Source organism: Heterocephalus glaber, unplaced genomic scaffold, assembly GCF_053883595.1.
Source record: "Heterocephalus glaber isolate CG9 unplaced genomic scaffold, H.glaber_assembly_v1.0 deba00001569, whole genome shotgun sequence".
NCBI lineage: Eukaryota > Metazoa > Chordata > Mammalia > Rodentia > Bathyergidae > Heterocephalus > Heterocephalus glaber.
Window position 1 is genome coordinate 2,056,226 of NW_028258354.1, and position 19,644 is coordinate 2,075,869.

The following is a 19,644-nucleotide window of genomic DNA, read 5'->3' on the forward strand; positions in this document are numbered from 1 at the left end:
GCTTAAAAAGTTATTAGAATCACTTCTCAACCTTTTGGCTAAGATCAAGTGTAGTACTTCTTATCAGCATAGTATTCTCTATCCACATAACAAACGGACACTGGGAGAGATGGAACAGGAGCTTGCCCCATCTGCTCTGTGGACAGGTATTGGTGTACTTCAAAAACAGTGTTCCGGGCCTGCCTTGCAAGTGCAAGGTCCTGAGTTCTATCCCTGGTACAAAAACAAACAACAACAACAAGAACAGTACTCCTCCTCAGAGGAAATAAATACTTACAAAGGCCATGAAAAGAAAAGTAAACTGAGCCGGGCATGGTGGCACACATTTGTAATCCCATCACTCTTGAAGGGTTACAAATTCAAGCCCAGCCTGGGCAAATTTAGCAAGACCCTCTTTCAAAATTAAGTAAATAAATAAGTAGGCTAAGAATGTAGCTCAGTACGGAGGCCCTGGGTTCAATCCCCAGTGCTACCAAAAACAACCAAACAAAACAAAAACATCTGCCAGTGGTTGGTGGTCGGTGAAATGGCACATACTTGTAATCCCAGCTACTCCAGAGGTTGACACAGGAGGATTGCCAGTTTGAGATAAGCAATTTAGCAAGATCCTGTCTCAGGGCTGGGGGTTTAGCTCAGTGGTTTCGCCACCTGCTGCACAAGCACAAGGACCCGAGTTCGATTCCTGGTACCAAAAAAAAAAGATCCTGTCTCAATATAAAAGGACTGGGGTATAGCTCAGTACAGGGCCCTGGGTTCAATCCCCAATATCTGTCTCATACACACACACAAATTACCAATGTTATCTGCCAAGAATTCTACAAGTAGAAAGGTATGGGGCCAGGAATCTATTCAGTCTGACTACAGATTTAGCATGAGAAAGTTCTGAAGATGGGCATATCACACCTATAATCCCAGCACTTTGGGAGGCTGAGACAGCAGGGTACAGAGTTCCAGTCCAGTCTGGGCTGCATAGTGTGTCTCAAAAAAAAAAAAGTGTTACAGAGCTATCCAACAATGAGAGCTTTTTTGCTGTACTGAGGATTGAACCCAGGGCCTTCACACTGAGCTCTATCCCTAGCCCTTTTTTTTTTTTTTTTTTTTGGTACAGGGATTGAACTCAGGACCTCATGTTTGCCAGGCAGGTGCTATGCTAAGTCCTTGGCCCTTTTTTTGCTTTTTGAAACAGGGTCTTGCTGTGTAGTCCAGGCTGGTCTTGAATTCACAATGTAGCTCAGGCTGGCTTGGAAATCAGAGCAATCCTCCTCCTCAGCCTCCCAGGTGCTGGGATTACAGGCATGCATTGCCACACCCAAACTTATATGTATGTGTGGTGTTTTTTAAAAAATATTTTAAAACAGTCTTGTTAAACCACTAAATTGCCCAAGCTGGGTTCAAATTTGCAATCCTGCCAGGGATTTAGCTCAGTGGCACTCTGCCTGCCTTGAAAGTGCGAGGTCCTGAGTTTGAATCCCCGTACTGAAAAAAAAGAAAAGAAATTTGCAATCCTCCTGCCTCAGCCTTTGAAATAGGTGGGATTGGGGCCAGGGATTTAGCTCAGTGGTTCCAATACCTGTCTTGAAAGCGCAAGGTCCCGCGTTTAATCCCTGGTACAAAAAGAAAAGAAAAGAAAAGAAAAGAAATAGGTGGAATTACAGGCAAATACCACCATCTGGCCTGATGCTGGATTGCAAGACTTTTATGCTGCTGTGATGCAAGCCTTCCTCTTCTTTCTAAATCTTTTTGTTTGTTTGTTTGTTTGTTTTGGTACTGGGGATGAACTCAGTACCTTGTGCTTGCAAGGCAGGCTCAAGTTTTGTTTGTTTGGTTTTTGTTTTTGTCTTTTGAGACAGGATCTCACTATGTAATTCAGGCTGGGCTTGAATTCACTATGTAGCCCAGGCTGGCCTTGAACTCACGGTGATAATCCTGCCTCAACCTCCTGAGTGCTGGAACTACAGGTGTGCACCACCATGCCCAGTGGCAGCAACTTTTGAGGAATAAATACAGAAGAAATTTTCCTCAAATCATATTGCCACTTCCCCCCACCTTTTTTGTTTTGTTTTAGACAAGATCTTGCTGTGTAATTTAGGCTGGCCTTGAACTCAACAGCAATCCTCCTGCCTCAGCCTCCCACATGCTGGGTTTACAGGCTTGTGCCATCATGCCCAGTGACCCCTCCATTTTTGTAAGTGGACTGAGACCAGAATTCTGCATCTGACCACCACCACCCTCAGGAAGCAATTATAGTTTACATAAAGAATTTCAAGTCCAAAGCTGGGTGTGATGGTGGAAACCTGTAATCCCAGCACTAAGGAGGGTGAAGTAAGAGGACCTCAAGTTTGAGCCAAGTCTGGGTAATTTGGTAACTTAATGAGATCCTGTCTCAAAAAAAAGGATTGGTGATGTGAAGGCCTTGGGTTCAATCCCCCATACCATTAAAAAAAAAAAAAAAAGTCAAAGAAGTGTAAATACTCTCCATTCTCTACCCTCACTTAAGTCCCACCCTGTAAACACTTCCTCTCATAATTGGCATCCCTTCCTGTTGTCCATTTACCGCTTGTCACCACCAGGTGGCACCTGAGGAGAAAATTGTTAATGGGTGGGGATCCACCCTGTTTATTTGTTCTGCTGACTGCATTGCAGCTGCTGATCCTGTGGCTCCTGTGTCCCATCCTAAACAGTGTCTGAAGTAGGAGAGTCTGATGATCTGGATGGGGTGATGGAAGGGAGGCTCCACATGTCACCCTGTCCTCCTCAGCACTGGAAACCTCCTTCCCTACTCTAGTGCTTTGGAAATTTCAGTTTTGTACAGAGCTGTTAAAGAAAGGTCATTCATTTTCCAGCTGTAGTTCTGCTCTACCAATCACCAAACAGATCACTTATATCTTCAAGCCCTTTGTTTCTCTTTTTGCTTTGTTCTTCTCTGGGAATATGGAGAGATAGAAAAATGTTCTTTTAGGGCCGGGGATTTGGCTCAGTGGTTTCACTGCCTGTTGCGCAAGCGCAAGGACCCGAGTTCGATCCCTGGTACCAAAAAGAAAAAAAAGAAAAATGGTCTTTTAGAGTTCTGCAAACTGAACGAACCAGTCTGTAATACTGGCAGCCCCAGGGAAGTACAGAAGAGGAAGTGAGAAAATTTAAGGACTGGGAATGGCAGAAACAGGTTTTTTTTTTTAATTTGTTTTTGTTTTTAGTCAGCATCTCACTATGTAGCCCAGGCTAGCCTCAAACTCATAGCAATCCTCCTGTCTCATCCTCCCACGTGCTGGGATTACAGGTGTGTGCTACCATACCTGGCTCAGAAACAGATTTCACATGCCTTTGATGAGACACAGCCTGATGAAATCTGTGCCCTGCAGAGCCAGATAAGACTTTTCATTTGCAGACCTAGTCCTTCCCTAACTTAACCAACTTTAGTTTCCCTGGCGTACTTGACAGTATAACACAGTAAGACATATACTGCATTAAAAGGTAATCATTCCATGGCCAACCCTTCCCCTCCTCACCTTCCAATTCATTTAGTTTCCATGTACCTGTAAACAAACCCAGAAAATTAGTAACAATAGTCATCAGTATACCTGGCACTTTTTTCTTCCTAAAACTATACAATACTGTGTAGAACTGCATTAGTTCTATGTCTACTGTAGAGGGTTTTTTAAACTCAGATAAATGAGAAACTGAGCTATTCACAGGCCTTGAGTCCTCATTTTAGTGTCTTAGAAGTTCCTGGAAAATTTAATAATTTCTATCCAGGCGTGGTGATGCACTTGGTAGGCTGAGGCAGGAGGATCACAGAGAGTTCCAGGCCAGCCTGTACTACAAGCAAGACCCTGTTTCCAAAAAGGGGGGGGGGGGGATGGGGCGGGAATTTAGCTCAGTGGCCCCGAGCCTGCCTCGCAAGCTCAAGGTCCCGAGTTCAATCCCCAGTACCAAAAAACCCACAAAAACCCCAAACAACAACAAAAGAAAATGTAATAATTTCTGCTATAGTTGAGCCTATCCCCGCCCCCCTTTGGAGCTATTATTTTGTTTTCTCGGTACTGAAGGACTGAATCCAGGGTCTTCACTACATCCCCAGGCTTTTTTTTTTTTTGAGACAGTGGCTTCAAACTTCCAATGATTCTCCTGCCTCAGTCTCCCGAGTGCTAGGATTACAGGCCTGCGCCACTAGCTCGGCTTCAATTTAGTCTTAATCCATCCTGTATCGTACAAATGACTACATCTCAGAGATTTCCAAAAAGAAAGCCTTCTTCTTTACTCTTCCCCCTTTTTCCTGAGGGCCAGATTATCTCAACTCCGTAATTACTGTATCTGATTTTCTAGTTTTCTCTCTAGGGTCGTTAACGCTGAACAAAGTAGGAGGTTGGGGACGGACTAGACAGGGCTGGCTTACATTCCAAATAGGGTCATATCATTTCCTTTTGTAAATGGAGCCAGGAAAAAATGGATAAGAAATGTTTTTGGAGGGCTGGGGATTTAGCTCAATGGTTCCGCCGCCTGCCTCGCAAGCAGCAGGACCCGCGTTCGATCCCCGGTACCCACCCCCAAAAAATGTTCTTGGGGTATCTAAACTAGGGAAGGTTTACAAATGAACATATAGAAATCCCTGAACAAATCCTGCAAAACCATCTGAATGGTGGAAGGAAAATCCTGGCCATCCACAACCTCAATTTCGTAAATCCAGCTCTCTTTAAAACCGAGAAATTGGCGTTCCAGCTCCGCCTGACGTCATGCCATAGGCGTTCCAGTCCCATGTGGGAGGAGCACTTGGTCCCTCCTCTCTTTAAATTATACGCCACGCCCGCCCACTTTTCTTTATGGCCAATCAACTATTGCACGTTAGCGCCTTTCCGCCTCTTCCCGCCACCCCAGACCGCCCATCTTGGCACTCTGGCCCAATCAGGAAGGTCCTCTTATCAGAAGCCCTCGGATTCCCCGCAGGGGAGGCGGAGTTTCAACCCTTTGACTCCCCCTTAGTCTCTGCGGGCGCGGACCAACCCAAGCCGTCGGGGGCGGGGCGTGGCGTGGGGTCCCCTCCCCCATCCCGGGACTCACGGTTTGCAAAGGGGAAGCTGGCCGCAGGCAGCCTCCAACTGGTCTCGGGTCGGGTGGCGCTCTCAGAAGTGGCAGCATGGAGCGCTCTCCTGGAGAGGGCCCCAGCCCCGTGGACCAGCCTTCTGCTCCCTCCGACCCCCCTGACCCCCCTACTGCTCACACAAAGCTGGACCCAGATTCCGGGGTCCCACCTGGTGGCCCAGGTGCGGGGAGTGAGGCGCTGGCGGTGCTGACTTCGTTCGTGCGGCGGTTGTTGGTGCTAGTGCCAGTGTACCTGGCCGGGGCAGCGGGACTCAGCGTGGGTTTCGTGGTTTTCGGCCTCGCCCTCTACCTGGGCTGGCGCCGGGTCCGAGATGAGAAAGAACGGAGTCTCCGGGCGGCGAGGCAGCTACTAGACGATGAGGAGCGGCTCACGGCCAAAACGCTGTACCTGAGCCATCGAGAGCTACCTGCCTGGGTGAGCCATCCCGCTAGCCTTGCTTCAGTCCGGGGCCCTCGGTCCCGGGCCCCCTCCCCACCGCGGAGCCGTAGGTTCCGCTAGCTGCTTGTGGGCTGGGGCGCGCCTCCGGGAGCACTCTCCCCGCCTACCCCTTCTGCACGCCAAGATCGGACCTTCCACAGATCGGACTTCCCTTCGCTCTTTGGCAAAGGCAGTGGAGCATCTGGGCGCTCCGTCCCGGCCGAGGCGCGCGCTCCTAAACTAGAGGTCCGCGCTCCGGCTGGCTCCTGCAGCTGCGCTGGTGCTGCCCCTCCCCTGGCCATTCCAGTCCCGGCCACTGCTCCGAGATTCCCTCGCTTCCCTGGCTTCCTCGCCCTCCTCAAGACTTTTTACCTACTTCAGGCCATAAGCTTTGCCTTTTTCCCACTCTTGTCCCGGGGTACCCGGGGGACCCCCACACCGGGAGCATTGCTTAGCTGGGCCCTAGCACCTGGAGTGACCCTGAGCGGTCGCCTTCCAGCCTCAAGCAGCCGGGCTGCAGCACGGCAGAGGCTGCTGCTGGGCCGAGGGAGAGGGTGCCCGGAAGAGAGTAGTGCGGCTGCCACAGTTCTCGCTGCCCCCAAGGCACCGGTCCCTGAGGGCCCCACCCTTTTCCGGGACTGTGGGCTGCGCTGGCTGGCTGCGTTGACCTAGACCAGGATGTCTGCGCGAGGTCTCCAGGGCCGAGGCAGACGTCTTCTCTCTGCCTTGCAAAGGCAGGGCCCGTTACTGGCCCCTCCCTGCCACCCTTCCTGCCCCTCCTAGCAGCAGTGCAAGTGTGGGGGGTGCAGAATGGCAGAAGAGAGGAATCGCGTTGACTCTAGACAGTCACAGGCACAAGCACGCTTCCTCGACCTACACAGCAGAGGAGCGAGGAAAAATGGTCCTAGGGACTTGTACCCTAGACAGCAACTATCTGTTCCTCCTAATCCTCCTCTTGGAGATTAAGCTCCCTTCTATTACAGAGCACAGGTGTCCTTTCCCATAAAAGGAGTCATACAGCAGAGGGAGGGAGAGAGAGAGGAGAGAGAGAGAAAGGGAAAAAACCAAGGCCTAAACAGTTCCAGCCCTTCCCTCAAGGATTTGCTTTTTTCACCTTCCTGGCATTGGAGCCCCAGTCCAGTGAGGGGAGGAGGAAAAACTGGACAAAGAACCCAGGATTCCCGCAGCTCTGATTTGTCAGGACCTCCCCCTCCAGAAAGAATGTGCCCTTCTGCCTTCCCCTCCTCTCTGCCCCAGCAGCTGTCATTTCACATCCCTGAGCTATCCATGGAGCATCTTTGTGTGGCCCACACCCTGCTGGCTCCCCTTATTAGAGACCTCTGTGCTCCCAACTTCTGAGGAACAGCAGGACACCCAGCTTCTGCGCCTGAGGAGTACTGGTGCAGTTCCTTAGGTGGTGCAGCCAGAAGGTGTACTTGTCACTGTCTCTAACTTACACGCCCCCCTCATCCCCGCAGGTCAGCTTCCCAGATGTGGAAAAGGCTGAATGGCTGAACAAGGTGAGAACTGATCAGGTTTTTATTTTTCATGAGGGGAAAATGAGAGCTCATTCTTCTTGCCAGCCCTGTCACACCTCAGTTCTAGGCTGAGCCTAGACCCCAGTACTGCCCAAGGGGAAGATTCTCAAGGAATTTGCCTTCAGGGGAAACACTGGGATCTTCTCTGACCATGTTCCTTCAATCCCAGATTGTAGCCCAGGTCTGGCCCTTCCTGGGCCAGTACATGGAGAAGCTTCTGGCTGAAACTGTGGCACCAGCTGTTCGGGGATCTAACCCCCATCTGCAAACATTTACATTCACCCGAGTGGAACTGGGGGAAAAGGTACTGTGGGAAGAACTGGGTCCGGGAGGGTAGGCAGCTCAGAGGGGGCTGAGGTGCTCCTCCCTTCCCTCCTGGCTCTCACAGATCCCCTCTCTCTCCAGCCATTGCGCATCATAGGAGTCAAGGTTCACCCTAGTCAGAGAAAAGATCAGATCCTGCTGGACTTGAATGTCAGGTAACACCACTCACCACTCTTACTTCCCTTCTGGGGGTCCTGTCACTCCTGGGTACTTCACTCCCCCAGCCCCTACATCAGCTTAGTACTAACTTTTATTCTCCTCCTCACCAACCCCCAGCTATGTAGGTGATGTGCAGATTGACGTGGAAATAAAGAAATATTTCTGCAAAGCAGGAGTCAAGGGCATGCAGGTGGGACAGATGTCAGAGGCCCTTATAATAGGGAGTTTTTACCCTAAGTTTCATGGGATATGGGGAAGCGGGAGGTTGAAAAAGTCAAGGTTGGGGAAAAGTTTTGGTCTTCTCTTCTTGCCCTAGCTACATGGCATCTTACGGGTGATTCTTGAGCCACTCATGGGAGACCTTCCTATCGTGGGGGCTGTGTCAATGTTCTTTATCCGACGCCCGGTAAGGAAAAGCATTGAAGGGGATTGGGGAAGCAGGGGAAACAGGATTGGGATGATGATGGTAGGTAGCTATGGAGAATGAGAATTGACAGAAGGTGAAGGGCTTGGCAACCACTGAATGTGTGTGACCATGTCCCATAAGATCTGTCCTGACCATAAGATCTGTCCCCCCCTTCCTTCCAGACTCTAGACATCAACTGGACAGGGATGACCAACCTGCTGGATATCCCAGGACTTAGGTACCAAGGACTTATTGAGCACCTGCTAAGTATTCCAGCCCTAGCTTGAGGGTGTAAGTGGTCCAAAGGAGTAAAAGGTGGAGCTTGTGTTCTCTAAGATCTCCACTCTAGATGAGGAGTTTCCTACTGTGATTTTTCTGCAGGAGGAGCATGCATTTTGGTAGGGAATAAAGAGGACTGCAGACTATTCAGGCAGGGGCAAAAAGAGAAGGAAAAGCAGCTGGGGATGGCAATGAAGAAGACATAAAGTAGGTGGGGAGTTGGGGTAGAAGAGCAGCCAAAAGGATTTTCAAGAAAGGACTTCCTCATAAGCTATAGGTCTGTCTTTGCAGTAGGAAACAGTTGGTTTTGGAGAACTGGAAGTTGGGGCCAATATTTCTTTTCCACTCCCCCATCCAGCTCTCTCTCTGACACCATGATCATGGATTCCATCGCTGCCTTCCTCGTGTTGCCCAACCGACTGTTGGTGCCTCTTGTGCCTAACCTTCATGATGTGGCCCAGCTGCGCTCCCCTCTGCCTAGGGTATGCCTCTCCCCCACCAGCTAAGTCCTCTCAACCCTGTGCTTATTTCTTACCACCTGATTCCTATCTTCAGGGCATTATTCGGATTCACCTGCTAGCTGCTCAAGGGCTGAGTTCCAAGGACAAATACGTGAAGGGCCTGATTGAGGGCAAGTCAGACCCCTACGCACTTGTGCGTGTGGGCACCCAGACATTCTGCAGTTGCGTCATCAATGAGGAGCTCAGCCCTCAGTGGGGAGAGACTTATGAGGTATTAAGCCAAGGAGGAGTGGAGCCAGGTGAAATGAAGAGGCCTCTCGAGGCTGTGGGAAAAATGCTGACCGATGCGCTTCACAGCTGTAGCCCATCAGACCTCATCCCTCTGTGCTGCAGGTGATGGTGCACGAGGTCCCGGGGCAGGAGATCGAGGTGGAGGTGTTTGACAAGGATCCAGATAAAGACGACTTTCTGGGCAGGTGAGACCCTGCCTGTGTTAGGATTCTAAACTTCAATGCTACCAAGGCCCCAGAAGTAACTAGTTATTTTCTGAGACTGGAACTCATGTATCATTTTTCTTCCCATCCCCTACCCTACCACGTGTGTGCGTGCGGACACACCACACACACACAGATGTACACATGCACACACAAATATCTCCTGAGCCTAAGGAGAAGGGAGTCTGAGCTCTCCAGGTACTTCTGGGTGGGTGAGTGGAGGGCTACTGCCATGCACTAATCACAGTACTTCCTTTCTCCTCTCATTGTCCTCTGCCCTCCCTGAACCCAGAATGAAGCTGGATGTAGGGAAGGTATTACAGGCTGGAGTACTGGATGATGTAAGTTGGGAGAAGAGAAAGATGGGAGTGATCCCCTTTGGGCAGACAACAGCTGTCATATTGGTATTGGTGGCGAAATGGTTGGGTAGGTGTTTCACATCTACTTCTCCCTTCAGTGGTACCCTCTACAAGGTGGAAAAGGCCAAGTTCACTTAAGGCTAGAATGGCTGTCACTTTTGCCAGATGCAGAGAAACTGGAGCACGTAAGTCATATGGGAAGGAGGAAGCCACAGGGGAGAAATACAGGAAGAAGTACAGGGATTGGGAGGACCAAGGTCTGACTTCTCCGCTTCCCGCCAGGTTCTACAGTGGAATAAGGGAGTCTCCTCTCAACCAGAGCCTCCATCAGCTGCCATCCTAGTTGTCTACCTGGATCGAGCTCAGGATCTTCCTGTGAGTTTGGCTTCTAGGGTGGGAGAACAGGGAGCCCAGGATGCAGCACTACCGAACCCTCCCTTGCCGAGGGTGCAGATGCCCCTGCCTGTCTTTCTCCAGAAGATGCAGGGGTTCCAAGGAGGGGACTGGGTCCACCTCGGGGAGGAGACTCTAGTGTGATCCTCCCTTCCTTCACTCAAACCCAAACACCTGGGACAGTGACATCTGAATTCTGCCCCCACAGCTGAAGAAGGGGAATAAGGAACCCAACCCCATGGTACAACTGTCAATTCAGGATGTGACCCAGGAGAGCAAGGTGAGGGTGCATTGTGGGGGCATCATGCAGGGGTAGGAGGAAGACTTCTTGGGGTGAGGGCTCCCCTTTACAATGTCTCAAATACCAGGGCTGGCTAGAGAAATGGGAACGGTGCTGTGGCATCCACACTTACCCTATCCCCCCATCTCCAGGCGGTCTACGGCACCAACAGCCCAGTGTGGGAGGAAGCTTTCCGTTTCTTTCTGCAAGATCCTCGAAGCCAGGAACTTGATGTGCAGGTGAAGTAATCACTTACTTGCCTTATTCTCTCTTCCCAGATCTGTGTTATCGCATGTGTACATGCATGCATGTGTTTTACTGAAGAATGAACCCAGTGGCCCTTTACCATTGAGCTACATCCCAGCCTTTTTATCTTGAGATGCTGTCTGTCTCAGTTGCTCAAGCTAGCCTCAAACTTGTGATTCTCCTGTCTCAGCCTCCCAAGTAGCTGGGACTACAGACTTGTGTTGCCATGCTAGCTGAATCCTACAGTCTTTTATTTTTTCTCTTTTGTGGTGCTGACAATGGATCTCAGATCTTGTGCATGCTAAGCAAGTGTCTACCACTCAGCCACACCCCCAACCCTCCTGATTTCTATTTCCAATCCTGATTTTTATTTCCAGCCCATCTACTAGACTTACTTCCCCAGTACCTTTCCCCTGTCCCTAACCTCTCTCTCTAGAATTGTTTGTTTTCAATTTTTCTGGAACTTGAGTCTAGGGTTGCATGCATACTAGGCAAGCATTCTATCACTGAGCTACATCTCTGCTCCTAGAATCAGTTTTTATAATTGGTTATTATATACTTATTTTTATTATATATATTTCGTTTGTTTTGGGTTTTTTTTGGTACCGGAGATCGAACTCAGGACCTTGTGCCTACAAGGCAGCACTGCACCACTGAGCTAAATCCCCAGCCTTGTTTGTTTCTGAAACAGAGTCTCACTATGTAGTCCAGGCTGGCCTTGAACTCACTATGTAGTCCAGACTAGCCTCGAACTTGGCAGTGATCCTCCTGCCTCAGCCTCCCAAATTCTGGGATTACAGGCATGTGCCACAATGCTTGGTGGTTGTTATATATTTAAAATGATTGCCGGGGATTTAGCTCAGTGGTTCCAGCACCTGCCCCGCAAGCGCAAGGACCTGAGTTTGATCCCCGGTACCGAAAACAAAATGATTTGGGGAGATTGGGAATCTAGGTCTGTGGCAAAATGCTTGCCTAGCATGTGCAAAGCCAGGTTCAATCCCAGTTGTGGGGTAGGAGTGGGGTTATGGTATGCAAATTATGCTCCAGTAAATTCTTTTGGGGGGGAGGGCAGGGTCTTATTATGTATCCCAGGTTGGCCTCAAACTCACAGCGATCCTCATGCCTCAGCCTCCTGAGTGCTGGGATTGCAGGCATGTGCCACCACATCTGGGTGCTCCAATAAAATTAACACTCCAAATTTTAAATGTCATAGAAAAAGCATGAAACATAGTATCTGTCTTGATAGCACTTACTGGCCCTATCCTAGAACATGAAACATAAACTAGCAGGAGCACAATATCCATGGTTTAACAAGGATGGCCACAGAAAGGCATTGAGGCTGAAGTAATGAGAGATTTTGTAAAGGAAATAGGATTTTTTATTAAGCCCTAAAGCTCTGACTACTTAAACAGGCAGAGAGAACGAGAACTTCCCAAGTAGGGAGAGAATAAGCAAAGGCAGAAGGGACCCAGAATGAGGAGAGGGCTGTGAAAACATGCCCTGGGTGGAAGAAAAGATTGTGGCAGGAGGGAGAGAAATGAAGCAGGAGCCAGGTTATCATTTCCCCTGCATGCCTCTTTCCCTCAGTCCTTCACATTCCCTCTGCGTTGTCTGTAGGTGAAGGACGACTCCAGGGCCCTAACTTTAGGGGCACTGACCCTGCCTCTGGCTCGCCTGCTCACTGCCTCAGAACTCACCCTGGACCAGTGGTTCCAGCTCAGTGGCTCTGGCCCAAACTCCAGGCTCTACATGAAGCTGGTCATGCGGGTATGGAAATGAGGAGGTACTGAGGGCTGGGGAAAAGGCCTGTGGATCCCTTGGCATTGAAGGAATTAAATAAGGGGTATACATATGAGCACCTATTAGATACACGACAAATGTTTGTTGTTCTGACTGGGGGGAAGGAATGGTGTGTGAGTTGGGTGGGTATGGAAGGAACATTTAGAGATGAACCCGGGGAAGGCAGAGACCCGATTTCCCAGTCAGAGCTCCTGCTCTGTCTGCCAACCCCAACATTCCTTGCCGCTGGTGGCTGAACCTCCCTTACTGGACAATCACACTACCCTTCCCAGATCCTGTACTTGGATTCTTCACAAATCTGCTTCCCCGCTGTGCCTGGTACCACCACTGCTTGGGACCCGGACAGTGAGAGTCCTGCAACGGGCAGCAGTGTGGATGCCCCACCTCGGCCCTGTCACACCACTCCTGCCAGCCACTTTGGGACTGAGGTGAGTTGGTATCTCAAAAGCTTTAGGGTCTGTTTGCTCACTTTAAGTATGCACAGCCTGCTCAGAGAGGATTCTGAGAGGCCATCTGGTCCCCCATCTGTCCCTTTTGCAGAATGTGCTTCGGATTCACATATTAGAGGCCCAGGACCTGATTGCCAAAGACCGTTTCTTAGGAGGATTGGTGAAGGGCAAATCAGACCCCTATGTCAAACTAAAGCTGGCAGGACGAAGCTTCCGGAGCCGTGTTGTTCGAGAAGATCTCAACCCTCGCTGGAATGAGGTTTTTGAGGTCAGAACTGAGTGGCTGGGACTCCTCTCGGTCTATTCTTTCTTCCAGGTCTGAGAGTGGCCCAAAAACCTATGAGATTCAGTTAGGGGAGTGGCAAGTACAGTTATTTGGAGAGGAAAAGAAGAGAATTCCTTTTCATGTGCACCGTTTCATCTTGGTAGGTGATTGTCACATCAGTTCCAGGCCAAGAGCTAGAGGTTGAGGTCTTTGACAAGGACTTGGACAAGGATGACTTTCTGGGCAGGTGAGAAGCTATGTGAGTGGACAGGCTGGGGCTCTAGAGCTCATGGAGCCTGACCATTTGCCTTTTGGGTTAAACTTTCTCCACAGATGTAAAGTGAGTCTCACCACAGTCCTAAATAGTGGCTTCCTAGATGAGGTGAGTGTGAGATTAGAATGGACAATCACTTCAGATCGCAACCCAAACTCATCCTCTTTGCTTCCATCCCACGTCCTGAGTGTCACCGGTCTGCTTCCACAGTGGCTGACCCTCGAGGATGTCCTGTCTGGCCGGCTGCACTTGCGCCTGGAGCGTCTGAGCCCCCGGCCCACTGCTGCTGATTTAGAAGAGGTGTGTGGGGGCTGAAGAAAGGAAGGGAGCCAGGATGGGGGTAGGCAGGGTGAGACCTCTCAGCTTCCAAGGCCCCAGGGCAGCTGCTGCCAGCCCAGCCCATCTTGTGCCCTCCCCCAGGTGCTGCAGGTGAACAGTCTGATCCAGACGCAGAAGAGTGCAGAACTAGCCTCGGCTTTGCTGTCTGTCTATTTGGAGCGGGCAGAGGACCTGCCGGTGAGAGCTGTTTCCCATGTCCCATCTAGCTCCCTGTCTTTCTTGACCTCCCTCAAGTGTGGATGCTCCTCATGGATTTGGAGTAGCAAATGGCCCCTCTCTCCGACAGTGGTGCTGGGGTGTGAGGATTGTCCAAGGCCACGAGGGTGGTAGCTGTCAGGTGAAGACAGAGACATAGCCAATAGCGTGGCTACAATTTGTGAAGGGAGGACCTGCCTAACTAGGTCCAAATTTAAGACTAACAGTATTCTCTTTCCAGCTCCGAAAAGGCACCAAGCCCCCCAGCCCTTATGCTACTCTCACTGTGGGGGAGACGTCTCATAAAACTAAGGTATTAGGAAAAGTCCTAGAGTTAAGAATGGGAGGGAGGGCCGGGGATTTAGCTCAGTGGTTTCACCACCTGCTGCACAAGTGCAAGGACCCGAGTTCAATCCCTGGTACCAAAAAAAAAAAAAAAAAAAAAAGAATGGGAGGGAGGCAGGGCGAGGTGGCTGCATAGTGAGTTCAAGACCAGCTTGAACTATATAGTGAGATCCTGTCTCGAAAGGAGAGGAGGAAGGGAGAGAAAAGAGTGGGAGCGGGAATGCCCAGCATGGTGGCACATGCTGGTTCTGTAATCCTAGTATTCTGGGAAGGAGGCTGAGGCAAGAAAATTGCAAGTTCAAGCCCAGCCTGGGCAGTGAAACAAAGAAGAATGGGAGGGAAAGGAGGAGTAGAGGAGATCTTATCAACTGCTAATCATAACCTCTCATCTCTGCCAGACTGTTTCCCATTCTTCAGCCCCTGTCTGGGATGAGAGTGCTTCCTTTCTCATCAGGAAGCCACACACAGAGAGCCTGGAGTTGCAGGTATGGTACATTCACTCTAAAAACACTTGCAGATTCCTTTAGGGGTCAGGCACTGAACCAGGTGCGGGACAGTCAGATAAAAAATCAAGTTCTTTCCAGGTATAGTGGCACAGGCCTGTAAGCTCAGCACTCTAGAGGCTGAGTTTTTTGGGTTTTTTTTGGTACCGGGGATCGAACTCGGGTCCTTGCGCTTGTGCAGCAGGCAGCAAAACCACTGAGCTAAATCCCCGGCCCATAGAGGCTGAGTTCTTAAGTAGCTCATCACATTCTGCTTCTTGAGAAAAATAACCAGAGAATACTTCTAGAATGATTTCGGAGGAAAAAGGTACTATGGAGAAAGAATGAAGGGTCTAGCAGACTGGGGAAGAGGGGGAGGCATAAGAAAGGCATCACTGGAGGCAGATAAGCCCTGACCAGGAAGAGTCAGAAAATTCTTCAGGCTGAAGAGAGGAAAATAGAACAGGCAAATTTACTATTGATTAGAGAGGCAGAAAGGAGTAAGATTAGAAAAGCTCTTAAATATTGTGCTAAGAATTTGGAGTTTAAGGGCTGGAGATTTAGCTCAGTGGTTTCACCGCCTGCTGCGCAAGCGCAAGGACCCGAGTTCAATCCCCGGTACCCGACCCCCCCCCCAAATAATAATTTGGAGTTTATCCACCACCTGCCTCAAAAGCGCAAGGTCCTGAGTTCGATCTCTGCCCGCCCCCCCGAAAAAAGAATTTGGAGTTTATTCTAAAAGCTTAGGGAAACCTTTGAAGTCATGAAGGTTAACCATATAGAGATCTGCATTTTAGGGAGACAGGTCATGCTGGCTGTATGGTTAAGAATGGGTAGGACTGTGGCTGGGTGTGGTAGCAAATGCCTGCCTGTAATCCCAGTACTTGGGAGGCTGAGGCAGGAAGACTGCCACGAGTTCAAGGCCAGCCTGGGCTATATAGCGAGACCCTGTCTCAAAAAAAAAAAAAGAATGGGTAGGTCTGGGGATTTAGCTCAGTGGCACAATGCCTGCCTCGAAAGCACAAGGTCCTGAGTTTGATCCACGGTACCAAAAAAAAAATGGGTTCAGAAGGGCAACATTGCCTGGCATGGTGGGACACAACTGTAATTCTAGCACTCTGGGAGACTGAGGCGGGAGGATTGCAAAACTGAATCTAGCCTGGGCAATGTAGTGACTTAATGAGACTCTTGTCTCAAAAGAAGAAAGAAAAAGAAAAGAGGGAAGGAGAGAGGGAAGGAGAGAGAGAAGGAAGGAAAGGAAGAGGGCTGGAGATGTAGCTTACTGGTATAGTGCCTGTGTTCAGTCCCCAGCACCAGGGGATGGGGAGGCAAAAAAAAACAACTTAAAATAATGAAATAAAACAATAGGGGCCTCTGGGATTTCACGAAGACAAGTCTAGATGCTAGCTCTTGGGTGTGGGGCATGGGGTGGCTGGAGGGAGAAGGGTGCCACTGCTGACATAGGAATATAGAGAGAGGACTCTGAACCTGAGCTCTCTGGGGGACATCAAGGGGAGACATTCAGAAGGTGAATCGCCCCCACATGGTATTCCTCCCATGCTTGTGGAGCGTCATAAGCAAGCAGCTTGTAGCACTTACAGGTAGTCATGGGAGTATAGAGTGAAAGGACAGGACGGACATGTTGGGCACCCCAACGACTAGAGGCCAGAGGGAAGAAGAACCAACAAGGGGCCAACATGCAACCAGAGTAGTGTGAGAGTGGGTGACAGAAGCCAAAAGAAGAATTTCAAAGAGAGAAGTGCTAGGCATGGTGACACATGCCTATAATTCTAGTACTCAAGCTGAGGCAGAAAGATTCCAAGTTTAAAGCCAGCCTGGGGTACATAGTGAGACTTTGTCTCGGAAAATAAAACAAAAACGGCAAAGTGGCCAAATGTGTCAAGAGGTGAAATAAAATGAATGAAAATTATTGACTTTGGAAAGTTAAGAGGTCACTGATTATTGCGGTAACTTCAGTGGCCTGGATGGAATAGAAACTAGATTTCAGTGGGTTGATGGGTAAACAAAAAGTGAAGAGCAGCTGGGCATGATGGTATAGGCCTACAATCCCAGCACTCTGGGAGGCTGAGGCAGGACCGCACAAGTTCAAGCCCAGCCTGCATAATTTTAGCAAGCACCCTGTCTAAAATAAAAAATGAAAAAAAGGCTAGGGGCATAGCTTAGTGAAAAGGCCCTGGGTTCAATTCCCCCATAATATAGGGGAGGGGAAAAGTAGAGGTTGCCAGGCGTAGTAGTGCATGCCTTTAATCCTAGCACTTGGGAAACTGAGGCAAGAGGATCACTGTGAGTTCAAGGCCAGCATGGGCTTACATAGTGAGTTTAAGGCCAGCCTGAACTACATAGCAAGACCTTGTCCTAAAAAAAAAAAAAAAGCTGCAGATATAGCTTAGTGAGAAGGCCGTGGTTTAATCCCCAGTACTGAGAAAAGAAAAAAGAAGACTATGGAATAGAGCTCAGAGGTAGAGCAGTTGCCTGGCTCACTTGAGACCTGGATTAGATCCCCAGCACTGGGGGATCTGTTACCATGGCTTTACAAAGAGGAATCTCTCATCAAAACCCCCAATCCAAGTGTTAGACCTGGAACACCAGGATTAGTTTATCAGTGCATTTGCCTCTGGTCACAGTCCTGTTGCCCCACAGGTTCGGGGTGAGGGAACAGGCACCCTGGGCTCATTATCGCTGCCCTTTTCGGAGCTCCTGGAGGCGGACCGGCTCTGCTTGGACCGCTGGTTTGTGCTCACCAACGGCCAGGGGCAGGTGCTACTGAAAGCACAGCTCGGGGTGAGTGCCAGGAGATGGTGGGCCGACCCGGAGGGAGGCGGGGAGGCCATTGTGGCCAAAGGATACCTAGGAGGCTGGGAACAAAGAGCTATGTCCTTACAGCATGGGGCAGAGAGAACTCACAGCCTTCTTCCCCCAGATCCTGGTGTCCCAGCACTCAGGTGTGGAAGCTCACAGCCACAGCCACAGTTCCTCCTCTCTGACTGAAGAAGCAGAGTCCTCCACATCCTCAGCCCCTGAGCTCCGGCAGCGCCTCGTTCATGGTGACAGGTAAAGGACTGGACGGAAGATGGGAGGCAGGCAGCATGTAAACTATGAGTTATGGGTTTGCTAGGTGCTGCCTTCTCCCATACCTCCATCTCGCCACAGTCCTCTCCAGGCTCCTGTCGGCCCCCTGGGCCAGGTGAAGCTGACTGTATGGTACTACAGTGAAGAGCGGAAGCTGGTCAGCATTGTTCATGGCTGCCGGTGAGCCCCACCCTCCTGCCTCTGGGCTCCCTCCATCCCTTCCCTTGGTCACTCATCACCACATCCTCTTGCCACAGGGCCCTTCGACAAAATGGACGAGATCCCCCTGACCCCTATGTGTCACTGTTGCTGCTGCCAGACAAGAACCGAGGCACCAAGAGGAAGACCTCCCTGAAGAAGAGGACCCTGAACCCTGAATTCAGTGAACGGTCAGTCCGCGGGCATTCAGGTGGGGAGACGGAGGCTTGAGATGAAGCCATGGCCTTAACACCCAGCCCCTCCCAGGTTTGAGTGGGAACTGCCCATGGATGAGGTGCTCAGGCGCAAGCTGGATGTCTCTGTGAAGTCCAGTTCTTCCTTCATGTCCAGAGAGCGGGAGCTGCTGGGGAAGGTAAGAGGGCAGGAGTGGCTGCTGGAACCAAGGCCATGGTTCCTGTTAAGGAGGAAGTATACCTGGTGACACTCTGGAGGTGACATTGTCACCAGGAGTGTGACGGTGAACATGGTCTTTGGAGGTATGAAAATAACATCTTGTCCCCCATCCTCTGCCACAGGTGCAGCTAGATCTAGCTGAGATAGACCTCTCCCAGGGTGCAGCCCAGTGGTAAGTCCACATGGATTGGGCTGTGCTGGATATTTAAGAGGCTCCAGTCACAGGAAGGAGTAAAAAGGATGTAATCTGAGCTGAGAACCAGTGATTCTATTAAGAGCCCTAGGATTGTGTCTCATTTATAAGAGGACTGAAGAGTCATCATCTGCTAAAGCCTCTCTTGTTTTTCTAGGTATGACCTGATGGATGACAAGGACAAGGGCAGCTCCTAGGAGCTGGCAGTGACCAGCTGGACCCTGCTCCATTTCCTGCCTTGCCTCACCTATCACTGACTCAATGTGATGAGCCCCAAGCTGAGGCCCAGGCCTGAGCCTGTCCCCTTTTGCCCTTTTGTCCTCAGGCCCCTACTAGGGCCTTTGCCTGACCAAAGAGAAGGACTATATCTTCCTTTACTGCATGGCCTTTATCCTCAGGCTCTTGGGGCAGGGACCTGAGCTGGCTGTCTCCTACTCTCCCTGCACACTGTTCTCCCTCCTAACTCCTCAGGGCCTTCATACCCGTGCCTGGCCACTGGCAGCACTAGCAGTGACATTAGCTTATGCCAAATACAGCTCCTGGAAGGACCTTTCTTCTTTAACTGGATGGGCCACCTTCTTTCTTACTATGAGCAGGCAGGGGGTGACGTGTGTGGAAAGAAGACAGCTAAGCTCTTGAGCTTGAGCCTGTTACACTACTGCATGTAGCAAACGTACAGGGATGGTGGCCATATCCAGTCCTGTCCTGAAAACACCTGCTATGATGAGGGCCAGTCTCCTGGTTCACATTGTGAATCGGGAACACTTGTGTTCTACCTAAGCTTTCATGTAGTAGGATGCCTGTCTTGGAGCCCCAAACTGGTAATATGCAGATGGCCTTGAAGGACTCAGGACAGCAAGGCCAATTTTTTGTCCAAGTGCCTGGGTTACAAGCTTACTGACTAGAACTGAATCTGACAGTTTTGCATCAACTGTCAACCCACCGTATCTTATATTAAACATTATACTCAAACCAGCTGTGGTTCTTTTCCTTAAGAAATGGGAATCTAGGGCCGGGGATTTTAGCTCAGTGGTTCTGCCGCCTGCTGTGCAAACACAAGGACCAGAGTTCGATCCCTGGTACCAAAAAAAGAGGAATCTAAAGCCAGGTGTGGTGGTACACACATGTAATCCAACAGGAGGATCA

The 19,644-nt window shown here is 50.1% G+C and overlaps 1 protein-coding gene across 1 annotated transcript; it reads left to right on the top strand.

Annotated features, from left to right (window-relative positions):
• The first annotated feature begins 5,014 nt into the window (after positions 1-5,014).
• Positions 5,015-19,473, top strand: Esyt1 (extended synaptotagmin 1). The gene is made up of 31 exons (XM_004861341.3): positions 5,015-5,512; positions 6,994-7,035; positions 7,223-7,357; positions 7,459-7,532; positions 7,654-7,726; positions 7,853-7,942; positions 8,125-8,180; positions 8,580-8,703; positions 8,777-8,953; positions 9,076-9,158; positions 9,469-9,517; positions 9,634-9,720; positions 9,818-9,910; positions 10,137-10,208; positions 10,361-10,447; positions 12,072-12,221; positions 12,527-12,682; positions 12,795-12,971; positions 13,133-13,215; positions 13,302-13,350; positions 13,453-13,542; positions 13,663-13,758; positions 14,018-14,089; positions 14,520-14,606; positions 17,265-17,405; positions 17,545-17,675; positions 17,775-17,873; positions 17,951-18,082; positions 18,159-18,264; positions 18,428-18,477; positions 18,656-19,473. The coding sequence occupies exons 1-31, from the start codon at positions 5,132-5,134 to the stop codon at positions 18,693-18,695; spliced, it is 3,282 nt and encodes a 1,093-aa protein (XP_004861398.1). The 5' UTR covers positions 5,015-5,131; the 3' UTR covers positions 18,696-19,473.
• The last annotated feature ends 171 nt before the right edge of the window (positions 19,474-19,644 follow it).